At 43.9% G+C, this 23,070-nt stretch overlaps 2 protein-coding genes across 4 annotated transcripts; one reads left to right on the top strand and one right to left on the bottom strand.

Moving 5' to 3' along the window:
• Positions 1-5,440: 5,440 nt before the first annotated feature.
• VEZF1 (vascular endothelial zinc finger 1) lies at positions 5,441-22,356 on the bottom strand. 3 transcript variants are annotated; one of them, XM_030828242.1, is made up of 6 exons: positions 22,186-22,356; positions 16,798-17,492; positions 15,973-16,036; positions 14,699-14,882; positions 13,018-13,167; positions 5,441-8,805 (listed from the first exon to the last, which is right to left on the bottom strand). In XM_030828242.1, the coding sequence occupies exons 1-6, from the start codon at positions 22,216-22,218 to the stop codon at positions 8,378-8,380; spliced, it is 1,554 nt and encodes a 517-aa protein (XP_030684102.1). In that variant the 5' UTR covers positions 22,219-22,356; the 3' UTR covers positions 5,441-8,377. The 3 variants fall into 3 exon arrangements, with proteins under 3 accessions (XP_030684102.1, XP_030684101.1, XP_030684103.1); XM_030828241.1 differs by having other exon boundaries at positions 14,699-14,900; positions 22,186-22,352; XM_030828243.1 differs by lacking the exon at positions 22,186-22,356 and adding an exon at positions 19,355-19,742.
• LOC115838380 (putative glycine-rich cell wall structural protein 1) lies at positions 22,217-22,891 on the top strand. The gene has a single exon (XM_030828173.1). The coding sequence runs from the start codon at positions 22,217-22,219 to the stop codon at positions 22,889-22,891; it is 675 nt and encodes a 224-aa protein (XP_030684033.1).
• Positions 22,892-23,070: the final 179 nt, after the last annotated feature.

Below are 23,070 nucleotides of genomic sequence, written 5' to 3' on the forward strand. Positions count from 1 at the left end.
GCCAACACCGCATCTGGGGGCACGTCATCTGCGGAAACCATAGAACTGAATTGTATCTATTTACATCAAATGAGTACAGCTACTGTGCAGAGTGCGGAAAGTGAAGCAGCATTCGAGGTCCAAAGCTCCAGCAGGAGAGAAGCAATGCTTTCTGTGAATGAGATACAGGCCGCCGCCCGCCCAATCAGAACCCCGGAGATATCAGCCAATCCCGGCCCGCCGATGCTCTAGTATCGGGCGGGGCCCACACGCCCAAGAGTTGTTTGTCTGCCTCGGGTCCCCTCCAGCCCTACCCTTGGAGGAAAGAGGCGGAGAGGAGGCCAGGAAGCTGGCAGGGTAGATCAGGCCAAATGGTGGGGGGCGCCAAATGCCAGGCCAATGTGGAGCCAGTTTGGGCTGGTTCCTCTCTCGGATCAGTGAGTCCCTGACGCCTTTGGGAGGGGAGGTGGAGCTCTGAGGGCTGACTCTGGACTGAGCGGGCTAGAAGGATCTGGGCTTCTCTCCCTCATCCCACCTGGCTAGGTGGTGGTGTTCCTTTTCTTCTTAGGAAGGAAAGAGGAGGTCTGGCCTATGCTGAGCTTGCAGCTAGAGAAGGACGAACGAACTCTTTGTCAGGATGGTGAGATTGCCCGGGGGAAGCTGTACAAGTGCCTTCTCTGGATATAGTGAATGTGGAGAATGAAGGAGATGGAATGACCTCTCTGAAGCAGGACGCACCATCTCCAGATAGGCACGTATTGGATCTCCCAGCCTGGTGACTCTTCCGTGGTCTAATCTGAACACCTCTGACCTGCCACACCTCTGGCCAGCCTCCAGTTAGCTGCTTTTCAGGAGATGTGCCATCCGTCTCTTTTTCTCATTCCTCGGATGAAGCTCGTTCCCCATGCTGGATGCCAACCCCCAAAATCTGAGGCGAGAAAGCAATGCAGGAAGGCAATTCAGCTCCTTTGCAGATCTGTCAGAGGATGCAATTGGTGCCTTTGAGCAAAGTGATGCTGCCATGACCTAAACTGGAAATAGGAGGACCAGATAGAGATGGGCTACATTGAATTCGAGGCTCCATCCTCTGTACCCAGCCCTGGGCTAAGCACTTTACATGCTTCAGATTAAAACTTTACTAGGACCGCGTGCGGTGGCTTATATCTGTAATCCCAGCACTTTGGGAGGCCGAGGTGGGTGGATCACCTGAGGTCAGGAGTTCAAGACCAGGATGACCAACATGGTGAAATCCTGTCTCAACCAAAAATACAAAAATTAGCTGGACGTGGTGGCACGTGCCTGTAATTCCAGCTACTCTGGAGGCTGAGGCAGGAGAATCATTTGAACCCAGGAGGCGGAGGTTGCAGTGAGCCAAGATTGCACCATTACACTCCAGCCTGGGCAACGAGAGTGAAACTCCATCTCAAAACAAAACAACGAAACTTTACTAGGTTGGATTTATTGTCATGCTTATTTTACAGCTTAGGAAACAGAGGGCAGAGAGGCTACATATCTTGCTGAAGGTTACATAGCTTCACGTGGCACAGCTTGGATTTGTACCCAGGCCTCTCAGATTCCAAGTCTCTGCTCTTGATCATAACCCTAAACTACAGCACCTCCCAGCTGTTCCTTATGCCAAATCGCCCTCTGCTCTGGATCCCCTGTGGGCCCTCCTCACTTACCTTGGTGCTTACTCCTGTTTCTGGCCTTGGTACTTGGTTCCTTGTTGTGTTTCAAATCTCCTGGACTTTGGGATTCATCAATACAGGGCAAAATCAGCAACAATCACAGGCTGCCATGAACCCACTAATTTGGAATCAGAGATTTAGGAATGTAACAAAACTTTTGGAAGCTATGGTCCAATTTGGAAACTAGCCTCCCTTCTGGGGGTGCTAAACTGCCTCCACCTTTATTTTGATATCTCCCACCTATTCCTGTTATACCAAGGAAGAATAAACTAACTGCCTGACATTAGTTCAGGCAGGGGAAGGTTTTCAGAGGAAGCAACATTTAAATTACACTTTCTGCATGTCTAGAGGTTCACAGTGGAGAAAGAATGTTGGAGGGCTGGTTATGGGGAGTGCATTCTAGGCCTAGAAAACAGCAAAAGCAGTGACTCTGTCTCCTTTCTCTCTCTCTTCCCAAAGACTCCCCCTTCCCCATTCTTCTCCCTCAGAGGTGCCTGATAGCCACAGAGTCTCTGGTGTTGACAAAGTGACAGAACTTCCCTTACATTGACAGGGCCACCCTGGAATCAGGACCTACTCTTTTGGGACAGAGCTCTGGGATTTCAGGAAAGAGTGGGACCCCACTTCTTCCAGCAAGAAGTGGTTCACAGGTCCCCAATCTTAATTACTTGAATCTTGCCTGTTTCTTCAGCTACTGATTTTTCTCCTTTTTTTTTTCTTTTTTCTTTTAAGACGGAGTCTTATTCTGTTGCCCAGGCTGGAGTACAATGGTACGATTTTGGCTCACCACAACCTCTGCCTCCCGGGTTCAAGGGATTCTCCTGCCTCAGCCTCCCGAGTAGCTGGGATTACAGGCATGTGCCACCATGCCCAGCTAATTTGTGTATTTTTAGTAGAGATGGGGTTTCACTATGTTGGCCAGGCTGGTCTCGAACTCCTGACCTCATGATCTGCCTGCATTGGGCTCCCAAAGTGCTGGGATTACAGGCATGAGCCACTGCACCCCGCCTTTTCTCCTTTATCTGGTGAAGAAAAGCACATCTTCTTTCCTGCCTATTGGCTGAAACAAATCATCACAGCTGGCTTACACTAGCAGCCTGTCTCCAAGTTCCCTGAGTAATTATGTCTAGCCCAGGGCAGGTGCATGGAGAGGGTGGTCAGGATGGGAGTGATGCCACAGGTGGCACAAGAACATTTCCTCCAAAATGTCTCTTTTCCCTTCTTTAACCTCTTCCTAACCTCCAAGACTCCCCTTTTTCTTCCTCCATATACATGCAAGACTGATTTCTCTCTAGCTCTTTTCCTGCCACTAACAAAGGTAAGAATTCCTTGGCTCATGGGCAAGGGCCTTGGGGATCCAAGCTCCTTCAAAACAGATCTGTCTGGCTGACTCTGTAGGGATAATAAGCCTCTGGCAGTCCCTAGTTGTCCCTAAGATTGGCAAAGAGCTGGCTTCCCATCCCAGTCTTTGAGGATAGCTCTCTTCTCCATGGGCAGCCTCTAGAATTGGTGCATCTGTCCCAGCCTAGCCTGAGCACTGACTGCCAGAGAGAGCTGTTAGACCAGTCATTGGAAGGGCACAGCGCTCCCTTTCATTCCCCTTGATCTCCTCATCCTCTCAGCTGTCATGCCAAAAGGATAGCCCACTGGCAGAACAGAATATTTTCCTCAAATGTCCTGCTTTAGTTTCTGACACAGCCAGATGCAGGTGGACCTCACTTTAAGGAAACTCCATTAATGAGAGTTCTTCCTACATGGTTAGCAGTTACATACATTACAAAGGAGTCGTGATTTTAAGTTCTTATTTTATGTAATCTTGAAAGAGATATTTAGGGGTTGGGAGGGAGATGGGATGTCAGTTTAAGATAGAGATGAAGAGGACTTCTGAAATTATGATGCATGTCAGTAGTGATAGAGAATCTTTTTTTTTTTTTGAGACAGAGTCTGGCTCTGTCGCCCAGGTGACAGGCAGAGGCTGAGACATAAGGATTGCTTGAACCTGGGAGGCAGAGGTTGCAGCGAGCTGAGATTGTGCCACCGCACTCCAGCCTAGGCGACAGAGCAAGACGCTGTCTTAAACAAATGGGCCGGGCGCAGTGGCTCACGCCTGTAATCCCCGCATTTTGGGAGGCCAAGACGGGTGGATAACAAGATCAGGAGATCAAGATCATCCTGGCTAACATGGTGAAACCCCGTCTCTACTAAAAATACAAAAAATTAGCTGGGCGTGGTGGCGGGTGCCTGTAGTCCCAGCTACTTGGGAGGCTGAGGCAGGAGAATGGCGTGAACCCGGGAGGCGGAGCTTGCAGTGAGCCGAGATTGCGCCACTGCACTCCAGCCTGGGCGACAGAGCCAGACTCCGTCTCAAAAAAAAAAAAAAAAAAAAAGAACAAAACACCACCCTGATAGTTTTTGTTGTTGTTGTTTGTTTTTGAGATGGTGTTTCACTCTTGTTGCCCAGGTTGTAGTGCAATGGCGCAATCTTGGCTCACTTCAAGCTCCGCCTCCCGGGTTCACGCCATTCTCCTGCCTCAGCCTCCCGAGTAGCTGGGACTACAGGCTCCTGTCACTACGCCAGGCTAATTTTTTGTATTTTTAGTAGAGACGGGGTTTCACTGTGTTAACCAGGAGGGTCTCGATCTCCTGACCTTGTGATCTGCTCACCTCGGCCTCCCAAAGTGCTGGGATTATAGGCATGAGCCACCGTGCCCGGTCTAGCCCCCTATTTTTACAAGGGGACATTTTCCAGTAATCTGCCAATGTCAGGCCAGCTGTGGGGGAGATTTACAGACCCAAACCAGGGACAAAAGGCATTCTTTCAGGATACAAGACTCTTTAAGGAGGAATAGGAAAAAGTGCAAGACTGATGGCCAGACCTATTAGGGCAGGGAGGAAAAATTGATTACTGTCCCATGAACAGATTGGACTTTTTGGTCCAATGATCCTTGAGGATACTGAAGTGAAAACTTCCACTATCCCCTCTACATCCTAAACCCAGGTCTATTCAGAGAGGACCAAACTACAGGCCCCCTTGAGAAGAGTGGAGACACCTAAACAGCCAGGACTGGAATGATTAGCAACTCAGTGAAGTAACACTACCCTTGTTCCCAGGACAAAAACAGCACGAAGAACACTTTCCTCCAGCTGTGTTCACTGAGTCACTAAAGGCCTAAGGCAATTATCACAGGAAGTTTGGAAAGCCTCAGTTCTATATAAAACAGATGTAGGTATCCAAAACTTTTTCATTGAATGGTCACATTCATCCTGATTTGCTGTTTGATGACACCATCACTCATCGTATCTCCCTTAACAGCCTCCTTGGAGGCAGCAACCATATCTTAATCAACCTTTCATGCCCCTTAGTGCCTAACAGTGCATGGCACATTGTTGGTCCTCAGTGGACATCTAATAAACCTAGTTGAACACAAATGGGCAAGGGACCCAGCTTAAAGCCCCTTTCAACTAAGGAAATTGGGTCCTAGAGCAGAAGAAATGTTTTTAAATCCATCTTCTCTTTTGGGTAGGACAGGGACCTAAACCTGTGGCCACTGCCTCCAGTACTAGCTTCCTGGGCCTTACCTGAGCTGCTTGGGAGGGTGCACCTACCAAGGGCAGTCAGTCCGGTGCCCTTCCACCCTCCAACCAGCCTGATACTGGTCCCTCCCTCTTTCTCCAACCCAATACTGAGATGTGCACACCTGAAAAGATAGTACTTGAAAAATTTATCTATTATCAGAGCAAACGAAGCTTCTGAGGTATTAAACAATCCATCATAACATTTGTGACCGGTTAACTTTAATTTTCAAAATAAATCTGCAGTATTTTGCATGTTAGTAATACAGTGCTGGTATTGACAGGTAAAATCATCATCTGCTTACATAGAAACCTTCATTTAGGAGCACACTGTAGGAGGGGAACGGATACACAATAAAAAGCAAACGCAGGCCAAGCAGCGAGCCCTAGAGCATTAACAGGCTGGATGTCAGATTTAAGGATTATCTAATACAACTGTTTAGCTGCCAATCTGATAAAGGGGAAGCTCTCAACCAGGTTACAACCAGAAGGGAAAAACATACTCTGCCTTTTCGTAGAGCAGTGGCTGTCGTGCCTTCAACACCTGGTTGAATCAGTCATCAACATCGAAACTCAATTCCAGTTCCAAGACACAGGAGAATTTCATCACACAACCTATTCGGTCCCCCTTTTCAGTGGCCCACCCACAACCCCCTCCTGCCATCGACTCTCTCCCTCCCAAAAGAAGACATGACGTGGCTTTATTATTGCAGACAAGCTTCTTAAGTGAATAAAGAATGCATACAAAATAGTATTTTAACTGAAGTCATACAATGAAGTCTCACTCCTGTTTATTATACAATGAATTGATAAAACAATTATTTCTAGTATATATTTTTTTTTTTTTTTTTTTAGAACTAATACTTTCAGGGTTCTGACAACCACATTCTAGCTTAGGGGTAGGGCCCACACCTGCCCCCTCTGAGGACTGCTCCTTGGACCACTGTGGAGGAAGCCTGGGCTGTCTGAATCGTGAATTATGACTGCCAGCCCACCAGAGATAACAGATCCCAGCAGGCAGAGCCAGAACCCAGTTTTGGGTCTGCATGCCAGGAAATGTGAACTTCCTCCAAATGTGGCCACTGTGCCTCCCAATCCAGGCCTCAGCAGGGTCATTCTTGGGCTTTCCCTACACGAGTCCTTCCAGTAGTCCACACATAATGCTCTACATATTAAAAACAAACCATTTTTGTACTGTGGATAAGAACAGTTGTAACAAAGTCATAGCTACATATTTTTCTCTACATTTTGTTTATTGAGACAAACTAATTAAAAGGCACAAACATAGGGCATGTTTACATGGACATTATAACAAACATATACATTAAAAGTGTAGGAATGTGTTGCCTTCCTGCTAAACAGAAAGTTCCTAAGCTTTTATATATACAAAAGTTGTACAATTTAATGTCCTAAAGTACAAAAGATCATTTATAAAATTATTTTACACTAAGTACTATTTATTTTTTTACTATGTAGTTCGACCCCCTAGAACTGTTTTGTATAATGACACACAGATACCTGTCCCTGATGTAGGAAGTCTGTCTCAGATGCAAAGTATTTTGATGCTTGAACTGACACAGTAGGGTATAAACGGAAATCATCCAGTTTGATAGTCAGTCCTGCAAACATTCTGCAAGATTAACACAACTAATTTCCATTTCTCTTAACTGCAATGATTAAAAAATGAAAAAAACCAAAAACATACTGCAACTTAAAAAAAAATCACAGCGTCTTGGTTAACTTTTTTTTTTAACGCAATGCTTTAAAAACAATGTGTGGCATGACGGTGTAAAGAGTATCTGTTTCCCTAGCTTTTGGTTTCTACTTTATGTACAGAGATAAAATATCCTGCTAAGAAATAAAAAGCACATGTCTCAACGTGCATAATCATTGCTGGGTTTCTACAGGGAATGCAGACAGCTGTCTCCCTGAAAACACCACAAAGCTGATACAAGTGTTTTCTCAAAGAAAAAAAAGTGATGTCCATATTTACAAGTTGAACAAATCTGCGCAATACTTAAGAAACGGAAGGAGAAATTTAAAAGAAGATACACTCTGCATGTTCTGAAGGGGCATATACTACCTAGTTAGTGGTTAGAATAAAAACTGTATACAATTTAATATAAGACATAAACTCTAGTGAGCAACTAACACATCTGTCCCTGTTGTAATATCAACAGGCTCTGATTGGGAGAGAGAGGGGCATATCACATCCCAGTGCCTCCAGCGTCTTCCAATTTAAAGCAATATATTTGAACTGTTCCAAAGTACTCCTTGGCTCCTAAACAGGAGTCCCACTGGACTCTGTTTCTTAGGAGCCTGCCTGTCCACACACTTGACTTCTCCTCTGTCAGTTGAGGCTTTTCTTAGCAAAACACAATTTGTAGATTTTTTTTTTAATTTTTTTTTTTTTTTTTAAAAAGTCAACTACAATGCTATATTCCATCGGGATTAATATGCTGAGCAATATTTACATCTCCAAATATCAGGTCACAATCCCTATTATATGTTGAAGTTAGAATGATAAATTATCATATGCTTTGCATATCAGAGCTGGTATCACCTTTCCCATAGGGAATGCTGCCTGAAATTAACATATTCCCAAAGGTAAAATGCATATTCTCTGAAATGCATTTTATTATGACAATGCATGTATTTACTCATAAAAACAATAAACACAGACAATTCTACACTAGCTCTCAATCTGTGGATTTAAAATTTCAGGTTAAATTCAGCCATCCACCTTGTATAGGGAGAAGAGTTCTGCTAGTGTTTACAATAAAGTGATTCCTTGGGATTAGAAATAGTAATGCTGTTTTTTTTTTTTTTTTTTTTTTTGAAGTGGGTTCTACTTATGATTGGTTTTAATTCTGGCATTTTATCTTGCCAACTACTATCCTGTTTAAGCAATGTTGTCAGCTAAAAGGAATTTCTGATTAAAGTGGTCCAGTGATAAGTTACATACACACCCTACTTTGAATAATCCCAGCCAAATTGGAGAAAAATGCTACCACACTCTTATTAACTAATGTAATAAAATCTCCCAATTTCATGGTTTACTTTTTGCTTTAATCAACTAAAAGTTAAGTTGCTGGTAAATATTTACTTTTACCCATATTTTGATTTTATAATACTGTTTACCAAGGCGGTGATGTAGGCAAAGCTTGGGGCAAGAAAGGCATGCTCTCTACAGGTCTCATTGCTATATTGAGAGGGGCGGCTAACGTCATAGGTGTGGGTAGATTCATTGGAGATGTGATGGTGACAGGGTGTGCTATATTCACTGGGGCAGTGACGGGGGTGGGGAGGTTGACCGGGGTAGTGAGTGTTAAAGGAGAAGTCATGGATAATGGACTGGTTATAGTTACAGGATGTCCTATGTTCATTGGGCTGGTTATGTTAACTGCACTTGAAACATTTACTGGACTTCTCATGCTCATTGCAGCTGCCACTGTGACTGGGTTTGACATAGTCCCAGACGACACAGAGGATGTTATATTGAATGGAGTAGTGAGAGTCACAGGTGTCGTAGCAGCCGTGGAGGTTTGGCACAGGTTAGCAGCTTCTAAAATAAGAATAAAAAGAGTCTTTAGATTCTCAAAACAGTGAGCAAAATTTACAAACAGTTTCTGAATCAATTTCTTTTCATTAAAAATGTCAAACATTTAATAAATCAAATTCCAGTTTTCTATCAAGTGGTCAACAGAAGAGAGGATCTTTCTGAGCACAAGCCTGGGGGCCAGGGATCCCAGTGTATGAATCACCTTCTGATGCTATACCTCCTGCAAGGACTTAAGCAACTTGTTTAGCCTTGCACTTTAGGTTTCAAGTTCAGATTTACTTACCTACCTTACAGTGATGCTGAGAGGATCAGTTAACTTCTGCAGTGCAGGGCTAAGTTTCTCACTACTACTTCATGCAGTTCCTCTGAGTTCTAAAAACTTTACTGGGAAGAGCCAACCTCCAGCAGGCCAGGCTAAAGAGCTTGTTTACACAGAGCTGGGCCAATGGTTACACAATAACAGATAATCAGAAAAATCTTCTCGTAAGGCACACTGTAACTAGCAGAGAGAGGTGTGCATACTCAGTAAGTATGTTAAAGCCTGAGACATGAAGCCACATTCTGTTAAGGTTTTAAAAATGCATAATTGGGGAATGATAAACAAGCTATTTTAGTATCATCTGTTTGTTTCAGTTTTAGAAATATGTTTCAGTTAAATAATCTTTTTCTTTCTGGTTATGTTTCTTAACTACATTAGGAAAGATAAAAAATACTCCTCAATAAGTTCATGTTCTCCTCACTCCCATTTCTTGTTTCTGATGTTGACACAATCACCTATTTTATGCCTAGTATCTTTAACTCTACATATTACACATACCACCAAGCATACCAAAGAGAACTAGCTAGGCAAGGAGACCCTGCAGTGAGTTAGACGACCCTGGTCCTTCTTATCCAACAAAACCTGGACACTTTTTTTTCTGAGACAGGGTCTCCTTCTGTTGCTCAGGCTGGAGTGCAGTAGCATGATCACGGCTTACTGCAGCCTCGAACCCTCAAGGCTCAAGCAATCCTCCCACTTTAGTCTACCGAGTAGCTGAGACTACAGGTGCATGCCATCACACCCAGCTAATTTTTGTGTTTTTTGTAGAGATCGGGTTTCGCCACGTTGCCCAGGCTGGTCTCCTCCTAGGCTCAAGCAATCTGTCCACCTCAGCCTCCCAAAGTGCTGGGATTAAGGTGTGCGCCAGGTCTAGACACTTCTTAAAAAATACTTCCCTTCAAGGTGACACCCCCAACCCACCCCTCAACAAAATTCAGCACCAGAAACAGCAGTAAAATGATGGGTAAGCTAGCTGTGACTTGGCTATCAAAATGGAGAAATATACTTGAACTAAAGATAGAGATCTGTATATGATCCACAAAGGTCTTATCACCGCAGGGGGACCCTTGAGTCAGACAGCCCTTACTTGATCAATACAATGTAACTTTAGCATATACCATTCTCCCTATCAGGGATTCCCAAACCTGGCTGATTATCAAAATCAACTATCTAGAGGACTTCAAAAAAAAAAAAAAGACTCCAGGAGAATCATTAGTGAAATTTAGATGGAACTTGGGAAATGTGTATTTTTAAAAAGCTTCCCAGACAATATGATTGTCGATCAGGTTTGAAAACTTATGTTACCTTATTTAGGCCTAATATGTAAAGGGACGTTGTAGATTCAAGTTTAGATTTTCAGGTCAGGAGTCTCCTCTACTCTAAAATGTGACATTTACTAATATGAATACAGAGGTTTCTAACATCAGTGGTCTTTTCGAGAGAGATTCACGCTATGAATGGGAATACAATAACATTTTGTTTCATGGAAGTCAGAAGATGAGCTAAACAATCAAGTCTTATTGTGCAAGCAAACTGAAATACAATACCAAATAGAGGAGTACACCGAGAGAGAATGAGAGAGAAAACCAATTCACTTTAAGGTGCTGGGAGTATTGCTGAGGATATTCTCCGCCTGCTTTCACCAAAGAATCTTTACTCTCTTATCTGCTGACCCCCTTACCTCCTCCTCCGTGTTTTCTTTTTAATCTAACAGTGTCCTTTTACTATGACTTAAACATTTTTACTCCTTCTCTAAGTAAAATACCCTTCATAATATACTTTCAACCCACTATACAATTATCATAGCACTACACTTTTTCCTCCCCATTGCCAGTGCCCTCTCCCCATTCTAACACAAAAGTTTATTTTTTTTTTTTTTGAGATGGGGGTCTCAATCTGTTTTCCAGGCTGAGTGCAGTGACGCAATTGTAGCTCACTGCAGCCTCAAACTCCTGGGTTCGAGTGACCCTCCCATCGTAGCTTCCTGAGTAGCAGGGACTACAGACACGCACTGTCACGTCTGGCTAATTTTTGTTTTGTTTTGTTTTTGAGTTTTTGTACAGATGGGGTCTTGCCATCTTGCCCAGGCTGGTCTCAAACTCCTGGCCTCAAGTGATCCTCCCAACTTGGCCTCCTGAAGTGCTGGAATTATAGGTGTGAGCCATCACACCTGGCCAAAACATTTTATTAAAATAATGACAAATCTTCAGATGGAAGCTAGGAACAAGCAGCACCTGAGGAATAATGGAAAGCCTATACGGACTGCTGCATTCTTTTCTTCCAATGCCAGTAAATGTATGAAAAAGAATGCTGACTGGGCCTGGTAGCTCACACCTGTAATCCCAGTACTTTGGGAGGGCGAGGCGGGCAGATCACCTGAGGTCGGCAATTCAAGACCAGCCTGACCAACATGGAGAAACCCTGTCTCTACTAAAAATACAAAATGAGCTGGGCGCGGTGGCACATGCCTGTAATCCCAGCTACTCAGGAGGCTGAGGCAGGAGAATCACTTGAACCCGGGAGGCGGAGGTTGTGGTGAGAAAAGATCATGCCATTGCACTCCAGCCTGGGCAACAAGAGCAAAATTCCATCTCAAAAAAAAAAAAAGAATGCTATTCCTTTTATTTTTATCCAAGTATAGGAGGTTTAGAGATCACTCTGGCCAGGTGTGGTGGCTCATGCCTGTAATCCCAGAACTTTGGGAGTCTGAGGGGGTGGATCACTAGAGATCAGGAGTTCAAGACCAGCCTGGCCAACATGGCAAAACCCTGTCTCTAGTAAAAACACAAAAATTAGTCGGGTGTGGTGGCACACACCTGTTGTCCTGGCTACTCGGGAGGCTGAGGCACAAGAATCACTTGAACCCATGAAGGCGGAGGCTGCAGTGAGCCGAGATCACGCCACTGCACTCAAGCCTGGGCAACAGAGCGAGAGACTCTGTCTAAAAAAGAAAAAAAAAAAAAAACAGAAGAGATCACTCTGAAGAAGGGAAGAGCCACACTACATGAAAGCAAAAGATGGAAGAAACTACACAGAAAAGGAATTACATACAAAGGAGCCCACGGATAGAGCATTCCTTAACATTTAACATAGTAAGACATTGCAGAGGTGGAGGAGGAAGAAGGAATTTACAAATCTGTCCTTTGGCTCATGACACATTGACAAAATGATTCATTTAGAAATGGCTGCACGATAGTCCAGAAGCCAAAGCTGTACTAGTAAGTTGAAAAGTATGTTGAAAAGTGATACTCCAACTGATTCGTTAGAAGATACACATGAGAGAAAAGCAAACCATTTAAAATTTTTTAAACAATTACAGTAAAGTCCTCAGCAGCAGAAGACTAGATATGTTAAGGCCAGCCAGTGACAGACTGAAGGAGATTAAGGGTGTGACCAACAGAAAAGACATCAACACTACAGAATCTGAAACATGTAATAAATAATACAATGAAAAAGAACACTAAAGAGCAAAAATAGCACAGTTGCAAGAAAATGAACTTATGTACACACAAGGATATCCACCTCTAAAAGTGGGAATATTTTAGAAAGGAAAAAAAAAAGCCCTTAATGCATGGAGGTTGACATCAAATTGAATATAAAAATGCAACTCTGAGCATAGCAAAGGACCAAATTTGGATCCAAGTTTGTAGCAAAAAGTAAATCAAAAGAAAGAACATGATAGGAAGTACTGAGAACTTTTAATTCCTAGTAATAACTTATCTGGACACTTTATTGCCAATAACTATACTTTACCAGATATTTCCCAGCATGCACTATTTCCATGTTTCCATTTAGCTAGATTTCCTAAAACTGTGGCTTCTCTACTTTGATCACTTGGCATACTAAATGAAAACACTTCTCTAGCCATATTTTCAACACTGGAAGTTGTGCCTTACCTTTCTTCCTTGCTTTAACAGCTTCTTCCCACAGTCTCAGTGTTTCTACCTGCTTCCCTGGCCAGCTTGTCACATGTTGTTGTTGTTGTTGTTGCTGCTGCTGCTGCTGCTGCTGCTGCTTTTGGTTACTGGTCTCTTCACTCATGCATGCTATTACAAAGACAAACCAAAAACACTGTATTTACCTGTAAAACTGTTGCCGTTTTTTTCAAAATTGACTTCTCATGCCTCTGTGATCTTAACCATTTAACCTGACAGCTCTTAGTAAATGCATCTTTTTTGCTGCTGTGTCTATATTGGTCAAAATAATCAAGCACTAAAAAGTCTAGAGAACTAGCGAAAATCAAAGAGAAAAGGACTCTTTGCTATAAAAAAAAAGCATCAAAAAAAAAGCAAGTGTCTTTAAAAATGGAAGTTTGATAACATTAATATAGGACTAATCAACATTCAACAAAATTTTTTATTTGACCACAATAATGTACACTAAAAGTGAATGTTTATGGGCCGGGTGCAGTGGCTCACGCCTGTAATCCTAGCACTTTGGGAGGCCGAGGCAGGTGGACTGTCTGGGCTCAGGAGTTCGAGACCAGCCTGGGCAACACGGTGAAACGCCATCTCTATGAAAATACAAAAAAAGTAGCCAGGCAGGCCGGGCGCGGTGGCTCACGCTTGTAATCCCAGCACTTTGGGAGGCCGAGGCAGGCGAATCACGAGGTCAGGAGATCGAGACCACGGTGAAACTCCGTCTCTACTAAAAATACAAAAAATTAGCCGGGCGTGGTGGCGGGCGCCTGTAGTCCCAGCTACTCGGAGAGGCTGAGGCAGGAGAATGGCGTGAACCCGGGAGGCGGAGTTTGCAGTGAGCCGAGATTGCGCCACTGCACTCCAGCCTGGGCGACAGAGCGAGACTCCGTCTCAAGAAAAAAAAAAAAAAAAAAAGGAGCCAGGCATGGCGGTGTGCACCTGTAATCTCAGTTACTTGGGAGACTGAGGCAGAAGAATCGCTTGAACCCAGGAGGCGGAGGTTGCAGTGAGCCGAGATCGTGCCATTGCACTCCAGCCTGGGCAACACTGTGAAGATTCCGTCTCAAAAAAAAAAAAGAAGTGAATGCTTATAAAGTACGACATACTAGATAACAAACCCAGTGTACTTACAAAGAAGCAAAAATGGATAGATTAACACACATTATGCTTTCTTCCCCATTCTCTTGTGGCCATCTATTTTTTTGAGAATTTGATGTTTCTACTGCATAAAGTACAAATATAATAGAATAAAGGATTAGGAAAATGCCTTCTTCTAGTGGTTAGGGCAATCTTAAAAAAAAAAGCCTGGGTAAATGCAAGTATTCTATCTTCAACTCTGAATTTAAGGCAAGCAAAGCATTTAAACCTGCAAGTGGATATGATATCTCATTTCTCTATAGATTTGGGTTTGAAAAGCAAGCTTATTAACACTGCTTTCACCTTAAAGGTTATTATTAGCTTATCAATGCTGTTTGCATAGATGAAAGTAAAGCATAGTTCTGACACTAATATACTCTGTCCATTGTTGCCTGTTTGCACATGTTGGCAATAGGAGGAAACATGTAAAGTGAATATTAATACCTTTGATACATTATGAAAACATGCATATTTCACCAATCTGAAATATAAAAGAAATAAAATCTGAAGCACCACCTACTTTTACTGATGCCTTGTTTACATGTATTACAGTTGATACTTTGGCTCTGCCCATGAGTCTTTAAGTGGCTGGTGATGTATGCTGCACTCAGGAGCTTCCCACAGATGTTACATGATACCTTGCCTTCGTGGCGCACCATGTGTGTCCGCAGTCTGTCTTTGGTGGCAAAGGCAGCAGTGCACGTCTGCATGAGGGAGGAAAACTTTTTTTAAATATAGACTATCCTGTTCTACTCATTTTGAAGTACGTTATATTCTATGCATTACCCTATCCACATCAGCAAGCTGACAACTACTTGAATTTTAATTGCATATGTTACCTAGAATCATAATCATAATAAAACACTTGATAAATTTTAGACTCTTCCATTTTGAAGGAAGAAAATACATCAACACAGAGTAGCACAAAAAATGTAAGCTTTAGGGTAAGTTAAACTTGGGTTTAAATTGAGCTCCACAGTTTACTAAACAGCATAATGTTGAACAAGTTGGTTAACCTAGCTGAATGTTTCTTCATCTGTAAAATGGGGATAATAACATCTCTCACAAAATTACTGGTGGATTAAGAAGAGCCTGGTATACACAGCAGGCACTCACTCAATGATACTAGCTTCCTTCCTCTAATTACATCTTTCTTAAAATTCAAATCATTTATTTAATAAAATCAGTCACTAACAAACTTAACTGAAAGGTGCATTAAAAGACTTCCAGCAACAAACTAGAATTACCAATGCCTAAAACAGTCATTTGATTTAGCAAAATTCTTAATGTTTTCGATATTATAATTGATGTCAAATAAAATCATTAACCAGAATAGATTTTTAAACAACTAGAAAGTGCTCCAATTTGGTAATAATAGACAAAAATCCAGTAAGTGATAACATTTGGGAGAAAAATTCATTATTTTCTCCTATTACAGTTAAAACAACTTCTATAATCAACCCAGAAATTAAAGCCCTTTATTCTTTTATTCATTTCAAATACACAACCACCTTTGCAAGACTGTAACTTTTTTTTTCCTAACAAAAAATACTATTGCCTAAAGAAAGGGAAATATAGCTTAACAAAAACAACACATTTAAATTTTTAAATGATCTTGCTTTACAGAAATAGAAGCTGTCAGTTATATTTTATAAAACTAGAAGTCAAATGGGCCACATTTACTCAGGTCAGTGATTTTATGACTATTCAAGAATGGTGAGATTCAACTGGCTCAGACCTTCTGGATAATGTGCATTAAGTGCTACACTAAGGATAAGTCATTTTAACTCTTACTTGGCATTTGAAGGGTCTTTCTGTTGAATGGACATGTTTTACATGACAGCTTAAGTGGTCAGGCCTGTGAAAAAGAGAGTTTCAACAGAAGATATAATCGAACACACAGAGAAATGCTACTTATGTGATGCTTACATGCTTGGCAGATTGGGAAGGGGTGCATTTTAGGGAAAGCTAGCAGAATTACCAACCTCCCTCCCCCAGTGCAAATCTCCTTCCCTCTCTTACCATAAACAAAGTCTTAGGCCTCTACCTGTTAATTTTCTCTCCTAGTCAACATCAAATCATATTAGGTCTTGATTCTTTACAATTACGAAATACCCGAAGTTTTCGTCTTAACACTTGCCAGAAACAGTTACCACTATATTAACTCTAAAAGCTTTTACAAATGAAAATTAGTGAAATGTTGGTGCTCTCAGAAAAATGAAAAAATAGTCTAAAAGTTTAATTAAGAGTATCCAAGGTCATCCCAACTTCCAAGAAATGTTACTTTAATTTGCACAGTGAGCCTCATGTCTAGTCCCCCAACTGAACTGAAAACTGTTGGTTTTGCAGTGATAAGTATCCATGTGCCAAATGAATGCCTGAGTCCACCGAGGCACTTGTTAAGTGAAAAAAACAGGTTAATCACTATGTCACCACTTGTCAATCACACCAAACTGGGGTTAGACCTGGAGGTGTTAATACTTCTTTATCTATCACCAACCTCCTCTAATAACACAGGTCTGCCCACATCTATTCTCACATAAACGTTCTAGATCACATGGAGACAAAACTGAAGTACACTGATACCATAACAAAGCAAAGCAAAGCAAAATGCAGTACCTTGAGAAGCCTTTCCCACAAACACTGCAAGTATAGGGTTTGGTGATGCCTCCTTCATGAGACCTCACATGGTAAGTCATCCGGTCCTTCCTCTTGAAGCGCTGATTACAAATAGGACACTCGAAGGGCTTCTCATCTGAATGGGAGAGCTTGTGCCGATTGAGATGGTACACATCTCGGAAGGCCTTCCCACACATCTCACAAGCATGGTTCTTCTTGACAGGCTTACTGGGTTTCTTGACAGACTGGGTCACTGGCAGAGCTGTGGTGCTGGCACTGCTACTGGGGTTGGTGCCCGAGGAAGATGTAGTGACTGTTGACAAGATGCCTGCAATGGTCGAGACCAACGAAGTTCGGCTGCTGTCCCCAGCGATGGTAGAGATGAGGGGAACCACCGTGGTGGGGGTTTTCTTTGGCCGGGACACCAACTTGATCCCTGTGTGGCAGGATTCGTGGCGCCTCAGGTGATAGCTGTCCCTGAAAGCTTTACTGCAGTAAGTGCACACAAATGAAGTTTTGGGTTTTTCTTTTTTAATCCCAATGGCATCCTTTAATGTTTCTGGTGCACCCTGAGGTTTCTGAGTTATTGGTATTGGAAGCAATGGTTTCTGATCAGGGGGCTCCACGGCAGAGCTCAGGAGGGGCAGCAAGCTGTTCTGTGCTGCCTGCTGTTGATGATGGGAAGCTTCATGGGCCTAAAACCAAACATTTACACTTCAGAAACTCAGCCTCTCACAATGGCCTTCGAAATTCAACATGCTCCAGACAATAGAGACCAGAAGAAACAGTCAAAGAACCTATAAGCTACTCTGCAGCAGTAATCCAGCAACCACCTAGTTACTCTAAGAGCTCACAATACAAAGCATTGAAAAATCACTGTGCAGACACAAAATTTTTGCAACTAAGTTGCTGACAGTGATCTTGCTTTTAAACAGCTGACTAAACTACACACTATCCTGGTTCATAAGGGATAGACCAGCTGATGAAATCAGTTTGCATTAGTCTGTCAGTGCTGAAACCAAGTTTAAATAACTTACTTAAAAAAACCACTCCAGATTTAAGTATTTAATAGTACCTTACTGCAGCAATACACACATACACACTCACATACACGCAATAACACAATCATCTATTTGTCTATTATCCAGAAGAAAAGCATCATGTCTTTCTATCAGAAAACTCAGACTGAGGAAGGGGCTGTTGCTAAGTGATGAAAGAAATCTAGTTCTCTAAATACATTTGCTAGTTGTTAAGTTTTCACTTGACTCTACTAAAAGGTTTGGTTGAAACAAAATCTGCTATTAAGCAACCTGGAAGGCATCTGTGAAGGTAGCCTATAGCAAAACACCTGTCAGTTGTTTCTCAGGTCATTTAATTGTATACTGAAGTCTGCATCTTTCAGCAACACTATCTATTCAAATCCCAAACTCTCAAAGACAGACTAATGAGAAAAACAAACTATAAACACTTAAACTCCTTTCATATTCATCTTCTTCCAGCAGTTGTAGGTTTCAATAAAGTATTAGACACTTGCTGTTATGATGTGCTTCTCCACTCCCAAAACTGGAGGCTGCACACTGGAAATTCTTTCAGCCGCAATGAAACCAAAATTTCACCATGGCTCAGGTTCTTGACATTTATGAGTAGTTACTCTCTTGGTTCTGATACTTTCAAAATTCTCCATACTGATAAACATTTAGGAAATGATGGAAAAAATTCCTGAAACAGTTCTTCCTAATATGTTGTTCTTTACCAACATTATTTTTGAAACTCTTGACAGTGAGCCCAAGCCCCTATGCTTGAGTTTTGTAATCCTAATAGGATGCATGCACTCAAGAGGAGTTTTAAATATTTTCAGTGTACAATGTCCTACTAGGGGCCCATCCCATCATCTTAGACACTTTAGACAGTTATTTACCCTTCTTACTCTATAACCACAAGTCCCATAGCTAACTTGATTAAGGACAAAAAAACAAGGAGAAACACACACACACACTCACAGCTCCTCCTCTGATGCGTAAGAACATCTACCACACATTGCTTCTATGTTTACTTGATGGCAGCATAACAGTTAAGCCTGGAACTAGTCTCTCCCAAACGATTAGGAGGTGTGGTATCCAGAGTTCTCAGTTTCAATTTAATAATTTTGATGTAATCACCCTTTGAGTCCTGGAAGCAGTCTCAGAAATTATGTGGTTACTTATGAGTCTCTTTCTGGACTTACTGCTCCTAGCAAATTACAGTCCGCTTTTAATCTAATTTGTGAAGCTCCTGTAAATGTAAGGGTCTATCTACCCAGGTGACATCAGTAGAAACTTTACAGAATTTGGACTCCAGTCATAACCCCTTTTCCAACCTGGCTGTAGGATACTCAAGTTTCCATATAGTATACAAATAGTTAATAGCTGAAGATAGCTGAAGATATACAATTTCAAAGGCTAACAGATCAGATAATAGGGAATGCAGATCTTCTGGACAAAGTTCAGACTTATAGCATTTAGAGGCATTTTTCAACTCTAAACAACCATTAGTACGATGGAGTACTAAAAGCACTTACTGCCATTTTACCAATTCAGATGTCTGTGGCAACATAAAGTATTTTTACAGCATTGCTGAAGCTCACTCTCACACGAGGGTCACACCAGGTCCCTGCTTCTTGGGTGAAATGCTGTAGAACCACTACAGGAATCACTCTCTGAGGATTCCTAGGATCCCCACACTTCTACATGAAGCCTTCTAAGGGGGAACTGGGTTTTCCCAACTTGTTCTCTGGGGGAGAGACAGAGTAAAATAACAACCACAGCCAGCCTTCAGTTAAGTGATTTATTTTAAAAATATAACTTCTGGGTAGGCTTTTATTTGACTAGCATCATCAAACCAAAGTTTTAATTTTATATCCCATCTCTTTCAACTGCAAGGCTTTTTAACCCTGCCCAAGCTTTCCTTTTCCTGGGGCTGGCAAGAAACAAAACAGAAATGTTATTTCATCACCCAGGGTAGTAGGATATGGCACCATGAAATCTCCAGTGCCAGAGGGTAAAAGATTTTATACTGAACAAATTAGCATCGGTGAGTCATATCTTGAATGTCCTGTTAGAAGAATCATCCATCAAACATTTTAATAGCTATAGCTTTCACTTTCCACCAAGTTATCTGGAAAGCAAGCAGGTATTAAATTGTTTCAAAATATAAATTCAACAGGATGCTCCAGGAAACAAACAAGATAATTTACCTCCATATCCCTAGTGAAAATTACTTAAAACCAGAACTGATTAAGTCTATTCATACCTTTCCATAGAAAAGACTGAAATATTCTCTTTACCCATTCAACTGCTCTCGGCTCTAAATTTTAAGTTTTCCAACAAATTTCACTGCACACATTGCCAAGCCCAGGATTAAATAATTTGTTTTCACACTTCTCCATCAGGTGGAAAAAAAGATTTTAATAGCTGAAAAAAATAAATAATATAAAATCTAATTAAAAAGTTGATCAATAAACGCTTGGCATTTGTTTTACCCAGGGGAAAAATAATCTTTAAAAAAGTATTTCAAAAGATTTTTCAACCAGCTTTCCAAAGATGCGTTATAGGTTTTTCCTTTACATGAAGAACTCTTTTTTTTTTTTTAATCTCTATAGACACCATGCTTAATATGGTTTTTAATCACATGAAAATCACTTCAGTGGCCCATCAATCCCATATTTTAAAATGACCATTTGAGTTTTTTTCTGGGGAAAGTATTTGCCACCTTTACACCAACCTGGACGCATGCTAGTTATATATCATTTCTTTTCCAATGCATTTTCAAGTTGGTTTATCACATTATTAGCAAGCTCATCAAAGTAAAATAAAACAACACTGATCAGAATGAGAAAAGGGGGAAGTTCATGAATTCCATAATGTTGGGTATTTTCGATTTTAAGAAGCCCAAATATATTTCCATAACTACTTAAAGATCAAATTGCCCACACTGGAAAAAATATGTCTTAAAACAACAGGCCAGTCTACACAATAGGTAATTTCTGAATTATCCAATTCTCTATATTAACTCCACTAGGATGCATCCAGCGGCTGGGAGAATAATTTTTTGAAAATTCTGCATCCGTTCTTGTTAGTTCCAAAAGGTATCAAGCGCCCCAGCTACGCGTTTGGGATTTCACGAAGTATTCAAAGGAAAATAACTCAGAGAGGCGGGAAGAACGCACTTAAAAGTGACGAGCTTCCTAACCTCCTCCAGTTCCGAAGTTTCCCCGTGAGCTCATCGCTACTGCCCACTGAATGCTTCGTTTGCAAATAGAAACGAAGTAAGAAAAAAATAAGTTCCAGCCTAGATCTGCCAAACAGGGGTCCCCCATCTAAAGTGGGCGGGCAAGAGAATTGCCAAAACAGATCGGCTACAGTCACTTTCAAGTTTCTTGCAAAAAAGCGAAGACCAACATCCCAGAGTGACTCATCTGGGGGCTTTGTAAGCGGACTTTGTTTGCTCTCTCCACTTGGTTGGAGGAAACGTTCGAGGTGGGCGAGAAAGAAAAGCGCTTCGGGAGAAGGTCGGGCCTCCAGGAGTCCCGGCCCCCACCGCTCCCTCCCGCCCCGGGCCGACCCGGCTGGGGGATTCCCCGGGCTGAATGGGACGGCGGGAGAGCTGGACAGAGGGAGAAGGTGTCAGCTGCCAAGGCTCGGCTAAGACTTGGGAAAGAAAAAATGTAAATCCAGTGAAAAAGTTTGGGGAGGGGATACGCACTCACAACATCCTCCCCCCGCAACTGGGTAAACACGAGAGGGGTGGTGGCGGTGAGGGGGAGTGGCGGGGAACCTAGGGATACCCGCTATTCGCGGGGACACGGGAGGGGGTCAGAAAGTCAACATACGCACGCACACACACAAAAAGACGAGGAAGGTGAAAAGAGAACAAGCGAAAGATGGATGAAGTGGCGGGGAGGAGACTCAGGGCAGGACCTGGGGACCTCCTCACCCCACCGTGCGGGACCGGGCCGGCACGCAATGGCCCAGCAGCCCGCGCTATCCAGCGGCCCGGCGCCCTCCTTTCTCTGGGCCGCGGGGTGGTGACAGCGACCGGCCTCCTCCCTTCCCCTTCAGAGCGGGAGGGAAGGGTGTGTGTGAGTGTGTGTGTGTGTGCGTGTGTGTGCTGGGGGGCCCCCGGGTTCACCCCGAGGCCTGCTCTCTCCCCCGCACCCCGTGAGGCCGCCTCCTTTCACCTCAGCAGCCCCGCTCCGCCGGGGCGGGCGGGCGGGCGGAAAAACAAAGGGGGATTAAGGCCGGGCCGGAGAGCGGAGCCGGGAGGGAGGGGAGGAGGAGCGCCCGCCCGCCCGCCAGCCCGGGGCCCGGCCCCCCTGTCCCCCCCGTGCCCCCCCGGGGGGGCCCCCAGTACCTGGAACAGGAACGCGGTCCAGTTGGCCTCCATGGCTGCAGCGGCCGACCCCCCTCCTCCCCACTCCCCCCGCTCGGGGAGCCTCCTCAGCCGGAGGAGGCGACAACAAAGCGGCGGCGGCGGCGGCGGCAACGGCAGCGGCGGCTCCTCAACATGGCAGCGCCGAGCGCGGCCACTTCCGGTAACCTCCGGGACGCACCACCGCGGCGGCGAGCGCGGGCGGGGGGGGAGCCCCGGCCCGGCCGCCGCCGCCCCCAGTCGCCCGGACCCCCTCTGGGCGTCCCCGCTGCCGGCTCGCCGCCTCGGAGCTCAGCCAGTGCCCGCTGGCGGTGGGGTCAGGGCCCCCGCGGGGGGGCTGGGGTGGGGCCCGGGGCGGGGATGGGGCGCGGCGTCCCCCCCCGCGGGGGTGTGTGGTGCTGCGGTCCGTGGCTCAGGCAGCTGGAGCAGGGGGAGCTCAGGAGAGAAGATGGAGGACGCCAGGGTCTGGCGCTGGCCCGCTGGGCACAGCTGGGCCGTCTCCCGTGACTCAGACACGGTGTCCAGCACCGTCGCGTCCCTGTTAGACCCTCAGCGGAGGGCACAGGCCACGGCGGACACCCGGCTCTTCAGTCGCTCATGCACAGCATGGTCCCCACCTCCAAACTGGGGAAAGCCCTTTCGACTTCGAGTCTCTCTTCCTTCTGGCATTTCCTCCCCAGCCGGCTAAGCCCTCTGCGCTCTCGCTATGATATGCATCTCATGGCGAGATGGCCTTCCAACTCAAGCAGGGAATCCCACTGGGGTGCAGCCTCAGATCCTCTCAGTGTGGAGGGAAACACTTCCCACGCGTAGAGATGTCATTACTGGGTTATTCTTGGGTGAAGGGCTGAGCCTCCCCATCCTCCC

This window comes from Nomascus leucogenys, chromosome 14 (genome assembly GCF_006542625.1).
Source record: "Nomascus leucogenys isolate Asia chromosome 14, Asia_NLE_v1, whole genome shotgun sequence".
In the NCBI taxonomy this organism is placed as follows: domain Eukaryota; kingdom Metazoa; phylum Chordata; class Mammalia; order Primates; family Hylobatidae; genus Nomascus; species Nomascus leucogenys.

Bases quoted from the DNA above. Each gene is read 5' to 3' on its own strand.
- LOC115838380 (XM_030828173.1), top strand. From the start codon at position 22,217: ATGGCTGCAGCGGCCGACCCCCCTCCTCCCCACTCCCCCCGCTCGGGG.
- VEZF1 (XM_030828241.1), bottom strand. From the start codon at position 22,218: ATGGAGGCCAACTGGACCGCGTTCCTGTTCCAG. The intron at 14,901-15,972 runs GTAAGAGTTAAA...ATTTAAAAAAAG, and splicing joins AAAGACCCTTCAAATGCCAA to TTTTCCTCCCTCATGCAGAC. The intron at 8,806-13,017 runs GTAAGGCACAAC...TTCTTATTTTAG, and splicing joins TGTTAAAGCAAGGAAGAAAG to AAGCTGCTAACCTGTGCCAA.